Genomic DNA, 12,221 nt, shown 5'->3' on the forward strand with positions numbered 1-12,221 from the left:
GTGACATTCCCGCTCTGTGACCTGCTCAGAAGTTTTCATGAAGTTTCCCTTCTGCAGTTTGTTGGCCTTCAGTTCTGTGGTTCTAACCAAAGCATTTGAAATTTTTCTTGAAAATTCATCTGAAATGGGAAGACTCGAGCTCAAAAGATTACTTCAAGTTAACAAAAACCACAGAAAGCCGACTCAAAGCTAAAAGAGAACTTTTAGGTGAAATATACTCACTGAGTATCTGATCTGAGTAAAGCAAAGCCAGAATTTGACTGAGCTCACAACAATTTGCTATTTTGTTTAGAACATTTTCAGTGTCAGGACCACCCTGATTTTCATGATTTACAAAGATAAATTCAAAGAGAATTACAAAGAGAAAAGCTTTGTCAGGGGAGGGTCAGGCTGGATCTCAGGGAAGGTTCTGCCCCAGAGGGTGCTGGCACTGCCCAGGCTCCCCAGGGAATGGGCACAGCCCCGGGGCTGCCAGAGCTCCAGGAGTGTTTGGACAGCGCTGCCAGGGATGCCCAGGGTGGGATTGTTGGGGGGTCTGTGCAGGGTTGGACGGTCCCTGTGGGTCCCTTCCAGCTCAGCAGATTCTGTGATGTTTTTATGAAAGAAATGCTGCCTGTCTTGCTGATTACTTTACTGTCACTGGTTTAAGTGTGTGCTAATGGCTTTGTCCCCACTGTGTCTGTGCTTGTGCAATGCCCATGGCACATCCCAGCCTCTGCACCCATCCCCTCCCCATGAACCACTCTCTGTGTGTGCCTTCCCTACAGCTTTGGCTAATTTTGCTCGCCAGTCTGCCAGCAATTATGTCACATCTTGTCTCTGTATTGCACTCTCTGAAGCCTGTAAATAACTCCCTGTGACTCCCCCCACACCTACAAATCCTCTGACTCCCAAATGTTTTGCTTATTCACTCAGCTGATTTATGGCCCCAGCAGTGGTGTCCAGTCAGGCTCACAGGGATTGGTCTCTTGCTCTGTCTTATCCAGACAGATTGATGAACACACAGGATGAAGGGCAACCTCCCACCCTGACAGGCTTCTAGCTTTATTTTGGGACATTAAAAATGTTGTCAGTAGCCAAGGGCTTGCTCCAGCCCTGTGCCCAAAGCCAAGGAAGCTTTCCCTGTGTCTCCAGTGGGGATGTCCCTGCAGCTGCAAAGCAGACAGACTTCTGCCTGGAATGAGGAATGGCCAACTGGATAGCTGAACAAGGCTAATGCATGACAGGGATGTGTTTTACAGAGGAGTGAGAGTGTGGAGCTGCTACCAGTGTCACTCTGTTGTGCTGGGGGTGTTATCAGCATTCACCTGGGGAGGGGTCACTCCCTCTTGGAAGCATTTATTCCATTGAATAAATCATCCTCATTTGGACACCAATGTTTCAAGCACCTGTGAGTGAAGATATGAATTACACTATGACAATTTTTGGAAGGCTTTTGCTGTCTCATTTTAAAAATCCTGCGATTTCTTTTTCCAAATTGGACTGGAGTCAGAACAAAGCCATGATCATTCATGTAACAAGGGAGTAAAAATTTTAAAAGTAAGCAGGAGTAGGTTTTAGGGACTCTGTGCCAATCAGGGTGTTATTTTCTGGTCCTTATTTAATACACAAGACACTGGAAAATGCAATGTGGTTGGATTCATTACACTGAAGGAATGTTCCCTTCATATCCAGCACTGTTATTTTAACCCTGCAATCAATGTGTGGCATTAACATGCTTCCTTCTCCTTCTCCAGAAGTCAGGAATTCACAGGAGTTTAAGGACTCACAGGAGCTTATTTTTAATCCAAGTGAATTTCTGAAATCTTTAATACTTTGTAAACTCAGCAGTTTATACATAGTGCACATAGTGCATGTTGTCCACTGGGAGATGGGGCCTATTACTGCCTGTGCAAATATTGCCAGTATTTGGGGCTTTTACCAAACTAGATTTGAATTTAGCCCTCTCTCAGCAGTTTTTGTTATGGTAACACATGTCCACTGTCACACCAGGCTGAGAATGAATCATTCTGACATGAAACATTTGGAGATGCCAGGAAAGGCTTTGGAGCTGAATTTGTACCCCATAGCTGGTTCAGAGTAGCTGCTCCTCTCCACTGCCCAGCGTGGAGGAAAGGAGTCAGGAGGAGCAAAGAATAAATGCAAGTGTAACACAAACAGAGCTTAGGGGAAAGCTGCTGCAAGCTGGTGTCAGGTCATCCTGTTGGGTGAGTGTTGTAAGCATCAGGCATTCCAGCTCCAGGAGTGGTGACATGTTTAGGAAGATACAAGAGGCAATAGGGGATTATGTTTGTTGTTAATGTGGTTCAGTACTGTGGAGGACGAATTAAATCCATCTAAAAATCTCAGCCATTCACTGTGCAATGCCCTGCCTGGGGCAGGACAGGGTGCCCTGGAATCAGCTTCTTTTCAGTTCCATTTTGTGTCTTTTCCTTCCCACAAGCTCCTCATTCCCTTCATTCCCAGGTTTTAAGACATCTCCCAGGGGATTACAGAAGTAACTGTGTGAGGTACCAGACTAGCAGCACACAGATGTGTGGTGGGAGCAGCAGAGGACATCCAGATCAGGCCAGGAGAGGACAGGAGAGAGGGCTTGGCTGGTGCTCTCACAGCCCTCTCCCATTTCCCAGTGCTGTTGTCTCAGTGCATTTCCACAGAGGCCAGGGAGGCTCAGAGATTTCAATTATTGCTGAGATTTGTCGTGTGTGCAGTGCCCCAAAACGACATTGGTGGTAAGGACAAAGTGGAGCCGGTGATTTTTTGTAGGGGGGTATCTGTGGCTCTTTGCAGCTGCTGAGTAATGGCAAAACACTCTTTGGCTCAGAAGCTGACCCAGAGGTGCTGTGAGTGACACTCTCTTTGGCCTGGGCATGGTTTATCCAGCACAAATTATTTTTGCTCACTAGGTTGTCTCTTACTTTTAGCTGAAACCAATTCTCACCCAGACAATGCAGCTCGGAGTTGAATGTGTGACAAGGAGATGTCACCCCTATGTGTTCATCAGGTGCCAGGGCTCAGCTGGATGAATGCCTGGTGTAGGTGTGCTCCCAAAGTCCCTGTGCCTTTCAAAACTGATGGAAGGTGCATGTTCTTGTGTCCCTCTGTTGACTGAAGGAGTGCAGAGGGTAAGCAGAGACACAGCACTAATGCCACAGGCAATCCAATCTAATTGCTCTTTCAGAGCTGCAGTAACTCTATAGTTCCTGAGCATCTCTCACATGACAGAGAATCTGCTTTCCCAGCTTGCTGCAAGGCAGGGATGTGTTACATTACACATTGTCCAATTTAAAATACAGGGAAAGAGACTCTTTTGGCAGAAGGTCCCCTGAATGATCCATAACAATAACTCCTGAATGCCAAGCTCACACTTCACCATTCCCTTCTAAAGGCTTCTTGTCTGCTCTCAGGTCTGTTGCTAATTTAACCAAGCTAAATGAGATCAGGATGTACCTCTGCTCCATGCCCCAGTTTAGACATCCATCTCTGTGGTTTTCTTCTCAGCAACTGCTTTTGCCATCCATCAGAACCCACCACGTGAGTGCCATGTGGTGAATGTTTGCCTGAAACACGAGAGGAGGTCTTTAGAGGAAAGCCAGGTGACACAGAGGGATACCACTGGATGTGTACATTTTCCATTCAGCCCTGCTAATCATCCCCATACCCAGGTTGTGCTGGGCATGACAGGCTGATTGGCAGCTCTGCCTCTACTTGGCTGCAAGGATGTGGCAAGTGAGGAAGGACAAACTGTGTCAATAAAGGGAGCAGTGTTAAGGTCTGTCCTTTCCCTTGCAAGCTGTAAATAATGAAAGTATTTGTCTTTTTCAAAGGAGAATTTGTAATCTGTTTGTGCTGAACCCGGAAAGCTGAGCAAAGCATCATGAGCAGCCATCAGACAGGTGAGAGAACAGACACAGCTCTGGGGAATATTCCCCTGGGAACAACCCCACCTTGCTTCTCTACCTTGGAGATGGCAGGGACGGACCCACCAGGCTCTGACTTGGCACTGGGGCCTTTCTCATGCCAGATTTTGTGTTTGGAACAAGAACTGATGCAAAGCTCTCCCTGGCCAAACCGTGGCCAGAGCTGTGAGCCGAGGTGGTCCTGGGTTAGGACTTTGATTGCAGAATTTCCTACATGGACACAACTTTGCCAAAGCCACCACAACCAGAAGGTGGCTTTACCAAAGCCACCCAGACCTTAATCCCCAAGCCTTGGGACACATTTACAGCCTGTGGCACTGGAATGGGTGGGACCTTTGTGGTTCAAGAGGAGCTGAGCAGGAGCAGTTATTGCTCTGCAGGAGGCAATGCAGACTGAGAGATTCTTTCTGAAGGATAGACATGTAAATTGAATGTATTTTTTCTTGATTTTCTAGTAAAAATCTTCAAGAAATCTTCTATCCCAGGAGTTGTTGTCACTCAGTTTGTGAATGATGTTCCAGAAGGATGCAGTACACCTGATTTTGAGAAGAAACCACTCACTCTGACACTGCAGGAAGGTGAGACTTGATAAACAGGGAAAGCCACAGATCTGGGGGTTTGACTCCATGTCCCACCTACATGAAAAAATTATCATGATTAAATCAAGTGAGTTTCTAAAGTGATTTGACATGACCACAAAAAAAGTGTTGTGTGGCCAAAGTCTTTGTTACACTGATGACAATTCCATCAGAACTCACAAAGGTCTTCTGAGTTGTCACTATGTGTATACAAGACCAACATCTGGCTCTGATGTGCACAGCAAATCCAGTGAATTCTGCAGGGAGTTCTCACAGTAAGGACTTTGCAGCAAAAGATTCAGCACATTGAAAAAGCTGTTGCTTTTGTTTTCCTGTTGAAAGAACTTGTGCTCAGCATTAAAATCAGCTGCTTTTAAAGTAGGATATGCTGACTGGAGGTGCTGTTTAGCCTATAGCAGCCTTCCAGTGCCTAAAAGCACTCCAGGAGAGATGTCCTGCAGTGCCAGGACAAGTGGAATGGCTTCCCATTGCCAGAGGGCAGGGTTAGGTGGGATATTGGGAAGGAATTCTTGGCTGTGAGGGTGGGAGGCCCTGGCACAGGGTGCCCACAGCAACTGTGGCTGCCCCTTGATCTCTGGAAGTGTCTGAGGCCAGGCTGGACAGGGCTTGGAGCACCCTGGGATAGTGGAAGGTGTCCCTGCCATGGCAGAGGGTGGAATGAGATGGGCTTTGAGGTCCCTCCTAGCCAGGCCATTCCATGGTTCTGTGATGATTCTGTAAGGAACGAGGTAAGGATCTTGCACAGAGCACAGAGCACAGAGCAGGCAGCTGATGAGCCAATAAATGGAATCAGTAAAGAGCCTCCCAGAGGTGTCTCTGTGCACCTGCAGAGTCCTTTTGTTTTTTTCTTTTTTGTTGGTGTGGAGTGGCCTGAGAACATGGTGTAGCTCCTCTTCCCTGCCAGGACTGAACCAGCAGCTTGGATTTTGGTGTTCCACACTCACCTGTGGATTTCCAGGAGCCACTGAGGTTTTATGACGGAGCACAGTGGCCTCTAGTGGAACCCGTCCCTCTTCCTCCTCTTCCACCTGCACGTTTCAGCCTAAGTTTTCACCTGTCTATATTTTCACCTGTATAAATTTTCCAAGTTACTTCATTTCCAGCACGTTCTTTGTGCATTCATGTTGGTCACTGTAACTCTGTGCCTGGGTAGAGGCACCACGAGGGCCTTTAACTCTGTCATCACCCCACCGTGTTCAGTGCATGGCTCAGCTGATTCTTCTGGCTGGGTGGTCTGTGGCCAGCCTGGGGAAGTGCAGCCAAAGTGGCTAAAATGTAATACAGGGATAACAAACTGCAATCAGACTTCAATAAGAGATAGTACTGCAATCTCAAAGGCTGGAAAAGGTCTTTTGATAAGGATCTGCTGGCAGGAACTTGTTCCATCAAATAAGTTTGGTGCTGGTGACTCCAGAAAGGTGTGAGAAATATTGCCAGACTTTCCAGGGAGAATCTTTAACAGTGTTGGTCACCTGAAGAGCAAGAGTGTTAAAAAGTAAGAGAGGGTAATCATTTCCACCCTGAGGTGTTTCCGTGGATAACTCACCTCCATTCCTACTCCCACTCACTCCCACAAGTCACTTCTCTGACTTGTTTCCCAGTGTTCCCTGTGGTTCTGGAGCCTGTTGGAGAAGAGGTTTGTTCTGGGCAGTGGGAAAGCTGCTGGAGGTTTCTGTGGTGGGCTGCTGGGGAGCAGGGATGAAGGAGAGTAACCTCTTTCTCTTCTCCCTCCCTTGTCTCTTCAAACAGCAGTGCCTGGTGGGTTTGGAGTGCAAGGTGGTGCCAGTTAAAGATTGGAGAAACAGTGGGATTTGATAAAGAATATGTGTGATGAGAAGGGATTTGGACATTTCATGGGTAAAAAGCAAGTCTGGGTTGAAGTTGCTGTCAGGCTTCTGATTTCAGTGATGGTCAGAGATGTCAGCAGCCACATCTGGCAGGGTAGTGCCACGTTTTAAAGGCCTTTTATGATTGAATACACACAAAAACCTGAATTATTGATGTGCAAAACAAGATATTATTTTTGAAGAATGTTTCTGCATAAAATAAGAGAAATTACTCACTCTGGGGATAACTCTTGATAAGAAAAGGGGCCAGGCCTGAGAGTCCTCATGCTCAAGCCTGTCTTAAATAACAAAATCCTTGTTTCTTTTCAAAGGTAAAGATGCCATTTTCAGAGCTGTGGTCAAAGGTGTCCCAGCTCCTGAGGTGAAATGGTCACGTACACAGAAAGGAATGGATGATCCTGCCAAATATCAAATGTCCTTCAATAGTGCTACAAATGAATTCATTCTGCAGGTAAAAATCAAATATTTCAGAAAGGACTTGTGGAACTGAGAGAAATGGACAAGAAAAACCTGCTGTGGGATGAGGGGAAGCAGAGGGACAGCTTCAATCTCTGCTCCCTGTGAGCAGGGACAGACCCCAGGGAAGGGCTGGAGCTGTGCCAGGGCAGGGTCAGGCTGGGTATCAGGAAAGGTTCTTCCCCAGAGGGTGCTGGCACTGCCCAGGCTCCCCAGGGAATGGGCACAGCCCCGAGGCTGCCAGAGCTCCAGGAGTGCTTGGGCAGCGCTGCCAGGGATGCCCAGGGTGGGATTGTTGTGAGGGTCCTGTCCAGGAGCTGGACTGGATGATCCTGTGGTCCCCTCAGACTCAGGGTATTCCATGATTCTACACATCCCTAGCTCTGAGATAACACAAAAATAAGCAAACAAAGCTTTTTAGAGCCCTTCTGGGAACAGAAGAAGCCTCTGAGGTGCCACTGAGTAGCTGCTTTATGAGAAGCTGAAGGTGAACTGAACGCCAGCCCTTTGTGTGAGCAGTTTCTGTGCTCTCCCTTTGCAGATCAAGAGCCTGGCCCCGGGGGACAGTGACTTGTATCGCTGCTGTGCTGTCAATGCCTACGGAGAGGCCTCGTGCTCTGCTGGCCTCAGGATCCTCCAAGGTAGGACTGGCAGCCCCACAGGCTGTGCTGTGCTGTTCCCTGGGCTGGCTGGACTCTGTCTGGGCATTCTTGGTGTGAAGGTTTGGTATTCCCCTCATTGAAGACTGCAGATCTTTTGGTGGCTCCCTAACACTGTGAGCTTTAAGGCAAGGGGGAGGAAAGGGGAATTGTGCTCACTGCACTGGTCCATAATCAGACACTCTGGGTTTACTGCTGAACTGCCCCAGTCCTTACTCTATGGTGTTGAATGAATCAGCCCTTTGGGAGGGTTCCATCCCTCTGTGGCTGTCTCTGCACCTCGTTCGTTCTTCTGTCAGTGCAGAGAAATGGGCACTTGGAGGGTCAGATTTAGCTGATTTTCTTGGGATCCACTTGAGCAGAAGATGGATTATATCTGAAGTGTCCATGTCACCTCTGTGCCTTTCAAGGTTAGAAGTTTAGAAGGCACCTATCTGCAGTTGCCATTTCCACCCTGGCTTCCCATCTCTAACACAAGATATTGATATTTCTTCCCATTGCTTAGACCATAAAATTGGTAGGGTAAAAATGCTCTCCTCCTCTGTGTGGAGTCTGCAGCAAGCACAGAGTCAATGGCAATAGAAATATCACCTTTACAGATGGAGTTTACAGGGACCAAACATCAGATTGACAAAGAAATCCAAACTGGGATTCCCTCTTGCACTGGTAACACAGACAGTGGTTTCATGGCTCATTGGTTCACTGCTGTTAATCTAATCTTGTTCATCCTGTGGCTTTTTTTCCTTCTGTTTTATAAATGATCAGTTGGCTTTAAGAGGAAGGCAAAATATGTTCCTGTTCATGCTGCTGATGGTAAGTTAAAGATCTATTTGTGTAATATATTACTGGGGGGGTGGGGTACAGAGAGAAAAATTCTCTGCCACACTATTGCTACCCCAAACTTGTAAAGACTGGAGTAAGAGAAGGATTAATGAGCCTCTAATGTTCTGTCATCTCTGTCTGCTTGCTCTTTACCTTTTGCTAAAGTGATGATTTTAGACACAGTTTTGGGCTGTTCTAATTAGTGATTGTGGAATCATTAGGAAAGGAAAAAGGGATTTGGGGATGTTAAACACAACTGGATCAAAATTTTTAACATGGCTGAAAATAGTGGGTCTCAAGAGGGAAAAGCTTCAGGGAGAGATGAACTTCACTGGCACTCAAAGGATGAGCATGGCAGTGAGAACTGACAAAGTTTCATGACAGATTTTTGGTAAAATGTGAAAAAAAATCTGAGACCTCAGCAGAAAGACTTGTTGTCAGTGACTATTCTGCGTTATCTTCTTTGGGGAGATGTATTTCACAGTGCTGGCTATGTGATTGTTGCTTCTCCCACCCTTGTAACAGAGCTCAAGAAGACACTCCAGGACTCCAGGAAGATGCTGAGGAAGAGGTAAGGCTCTGGAGTGAGTGCCATGCTCCCACTGGATGTTTCCCAGTGCTAGGGGACAGCTCCAGAGACCTTCGGGGCAACACTTCTTGTGTCCAAAGTTGTGGTGAGACTCCCAGTGGAGAGACAGGCCAGAGCAGCTTGGCCCTGCCAGCTGGACTGAGATGAACACAAGATTGCAGCCTCATTTGGAGGGGTATTTCCTCAGCACCACGAGGCTCTGAAGGGAGGCTGTGCTTCTCTGCTTCCCTGTGTTTAGCTCACGAGTGGCTTCCTGTCCAAAGGACAGCTCCTCATGCACTGCTGGCTCTGGCTGCCAGCCCAGCTGCACTGCCAGGTGCACAGGGCACAATCCTTCCCTTCCCTTCCCTTCCCTTCCCTTCCCTTCCCTTCCCTTCCCTTCCCTTCCCTTCCCTTCCCTTCCCTTCCCTTCCCTTCCCTTCCCTTCCCTTCCCTTCCCTTCCCTTCCCTTCCCTTCCCTTCCCTTCCCTTCCCTTCCCTTCCCTTCCCTTCCCTTCCCTTCCCTTCCCTTCCCTTCCCTTCCCTTCCCAAACCTTCCCAAACCTTCCCTTCCCTTCCCTTCCCTTCCCTTCCCTTCCCAAACCTTCCCTTCCCTTCCCAAACCTTCCCTTCCCTTCCCTTCCCTTCCCTTCCCTTCCCTTCCCTTCCCTTCCCTTCCCTTCCCTTCCCTTCCCTTCCCTTCCCTTCCCAAACCTTCCCTTCCCAAACCTTCCCTTCCCTTCCCAAACCTTCCCTTCCCTTCCCAAACCTTCCCTTCCCTTCCCTTCCCAAACCTTCCCAAACCTTCCCAAACCTTCCCAAACCTTCCCAAACCTTCCCAAACCTTCCCTTCCCTTCCCAAACCTTCCCTTCCCTTCCCTTCCCTTCCCAAACCTTCCCAAACCTTCCCAAACCTTCCCAAACCTTCCCTTCCCTTCCCAAACCTTCCCTTCCCAAACCTTCCCTTCCCTTCCCAAACCTTCCCTTCCCTTCCCTTCCCTTCCCTTCCCTTCCCTTCCCTTCCCTTCCCTTCCCTTCCCTTCCCTTCCCTTCCCAAACCTTCCCAAACCTTCCCAAACCTTCCCAAACCTTCCCAAACCTTCCCTTCCCAAACCTTCCCTTACCTTCCCAAACCTTCCCAAACCTTCCCAAACCTTCCCTTCCCAAACCTTCCCTTCCCAAACCTTCCCAAACCTTCCCAAACCTTCCCTCCCCAGGTGGGAAGCTCCAAGCCTGCTGATAATGATCTCTGTGAGAGTCCTGAGCTGTGCTAGGCAGTTACCTGGCCTGGGCCAAACTGTGCCAGACCCTCTGGTGATAATTCAGCAGGGTGGAAGTTGTTCTCTGGCACCATTTAATTTGTAGTACAGATGCAAAAAACCTGCTCTGGAAGAGTCCCAGTCTTTCCTGCCTGCACCTACAGGGCCAAGTGAACTACAGGAATGATGGAGATGAAAGAGAATTAGGGATAGAAAAACAGGACATCTTGTTGTCTGTGAAAATGTCTGAATGGTTCCCCCCTGGTTCTCAGGGCTGCAGCACCAAAACCAAAGCCCCTGGACAAAGAAGCTGTGTGGCAGCTGCTGCTGAATGCAGATAGGAGAGATTATGAGAAAATCTGTATAAAATATGGAATTGCTGACTTCCGTGGGATGCTGAGGAAGCTGCAGGAGATGAGGAAAGAAACAGAGAGTGAACAAGATAAGGTAAATAAACTGAAACCACTCATTTTTAAGAAATTGAAGCTTCTGAAAACAGGCTATATTTTCCTAAATTGCTTTGGAGATGAAAATTTTGTTATATGACAGTGATTTATGACAATATTTTAAAGAAGTTCCACTTCTATTACTCATGCACATGAAAATGCTAATAAATTTTTTGAAGCTCAGTTCACAGATTTTACGAGATACTGACCACAGGGTTATGCAGTTGTCTCTGATGAGAATTTGGATGCCAAATTAAAAATTATATGTCCAAAGGTAAAAATTGGCCTTCACATACAGGGGCATGTAGAGACCTGGATGGACAGTGTGGAAGTGACCAGGAGGCAACACATAAAAATAATTTATACACAGAAGGAAACTGTGGCAACTTACAGACACTGCAACTCACTGTACCAGAACTGTGACTTACAGATACTTCTGCTACATAATGTTAGAGGTAGCTCTTTAAAGTAGATTTCACGTTAATTCAACAGCTTCAGAACCTTTGTCATGGCAGCTTTACCATTTACTAGGTTCTTCAATATTTCTTTGCAGTTAGTTCACAGTCTCAAAAACTTTGAACACATCAGAGTCAACAAGGAGGGAAATGCTACGTTCAGCCTGGAGATGGAGCTGAAAAACAGCAACAGCAACGTTTACCTGCTCAAGGTGAGGGGGATGAGTGGGGCAGCAGCAGCTCAGAGCACCCCCTCCAGCGTTCTACAGAAAAGGCTTCATCTGCTCGGCAGTGGCTGAGAGTAAATAAATGCCTTAAGGTTGTCTGTCTTTTGCAGATGCCTGCTTGGTTAGGGAGCAGTGTGGATGTGGGGTGACCTTTGGTGGTGGATGTCCCTGTGGATTTGAAGATCCAATACAGAGCATGCAGTCAGTTACTGACATCCTTGGGTCTTCAGGAAATTCATAGAATAGATGAGTTGGAAGGGACCTTTTAAAGGTCAAGGGACCTTAAAACATTCAAAAGGGACACCTTCCACTAGCCCAGGTTGCTCCATGCCCTGTCCAACACTTCCAGGGATGGAGCAGCCACAGCTGCTCTGGGCATCCTGTGCCAGGGCCTCCCCACCCACTTTGTTATATCTAACCTGACCCTCCTTCAGTTTAAGACCATCACCCCAACAGTGTCTTTCAGGCTGCAGAAATTCTGCAGTTTCATGTTAATTTTATGCATTTTCTCAAGTGTGTTATTGCATGTTATTGCACTATAACTCCCCCTGTGAAGAAGATCTCAGAGATGTAAAACATTCCCTCTCTAGATCCATAGTCCCACAGATGGAATCTGCAGGTGCTCAGTGCTAGGTGTGTTTTTCTGAAAGATAATTTTTGGTCAAATTGTGGTTAGAGGCTTTAATCCAGGGGAAATCAGAATGCCCTGAGGGGGAGGGCAGACTAACTATGAATCTTCTGGATCAAGTATATGACATGAAGTCAATGAGCCACAATTTGGACAATGTAACCCAAGTGTGCTACAGAAAGTGATGAACTCTCCTGCTCATCCAGCTATGAGGATGCTGAAATCTAGAATAGAAACTGCTTTGTCTTTGTAGCTGCAAGAACTGTGTATTAATTAAGCTTCAGACCCTTATGTGGGTAGCCAAGAGCTGCTGTTTTGCTGAGTTTCAGAGCCTG

The 12,221-nt window shown here is 47.3% G+C and overlaps 1 protein-coding gene across 2 annotated transcripts in view; it reads left to right on the forward strand.

Annotated features, from left to right (window-relative positions):
• The window catches only part of IGFN1 (immunoglobulin like and fibronectin type III domain containing 1), a 39,878-nt gene that overhangs the window by 7,044 nt on the left and 20,613 nt on the right, over window positions 1-12,221 (forward strand). Inside the window, exons 3-10 of one of the 2 annotated variants that reach the window (XM_063177971.1) lie at window positions 3,828-3,896; window positions 4,376-4,498; window positions 6,678-6,817; window positions 7,364-7,463; window positions 8,247-8,294; window positions 8,829-8,874; window positions 10,403-10,577; window positions 11,130-11,243. In XM_063177971.1, the coding sequence (XP_063034041.1) occupies window positions 3,878-3,896; window positions 4,376-4,498; window positions 6,678-6,817; window positions 7,364-7,463; window positions 8,247-8,294; window positions 8,829-8,874; window positions 10,403-10,577; window positions 11,130-11,243 (765 nt within the window). In that variant the 5' untranslated portion in view covers window positions 3,828-3,877. The remainder of the gene's footprint in view (window positions 1-3,827; window positions 3,897-4,375; window positions 4,499-6,677; window positions 6,818-7,363; window positions 7,464-8,246; window positions 8,295-8,828; window positions 8,875-10,402; window positions 10,578-11,129; window positions 11,244-12,221) is intronic. The other variant, XM_063177972.1, reaches the window with a different exon arrangement.

The sequence above is a fragment of the Melospiza melodia genome, chromosome 28, assembly GCF_035770615.1.
Source record: "Melospiza melodia melodia isolate bMelMel2 chromosome 28, bMelMel2.pri, whole genome shotgun sequence".
Taxonomy (NCBI): Eukaryota; Metazoa; Chordata; class Aves; order Passeriformes; family Passerellidae; genus Melospiza; species Melospiza melodia.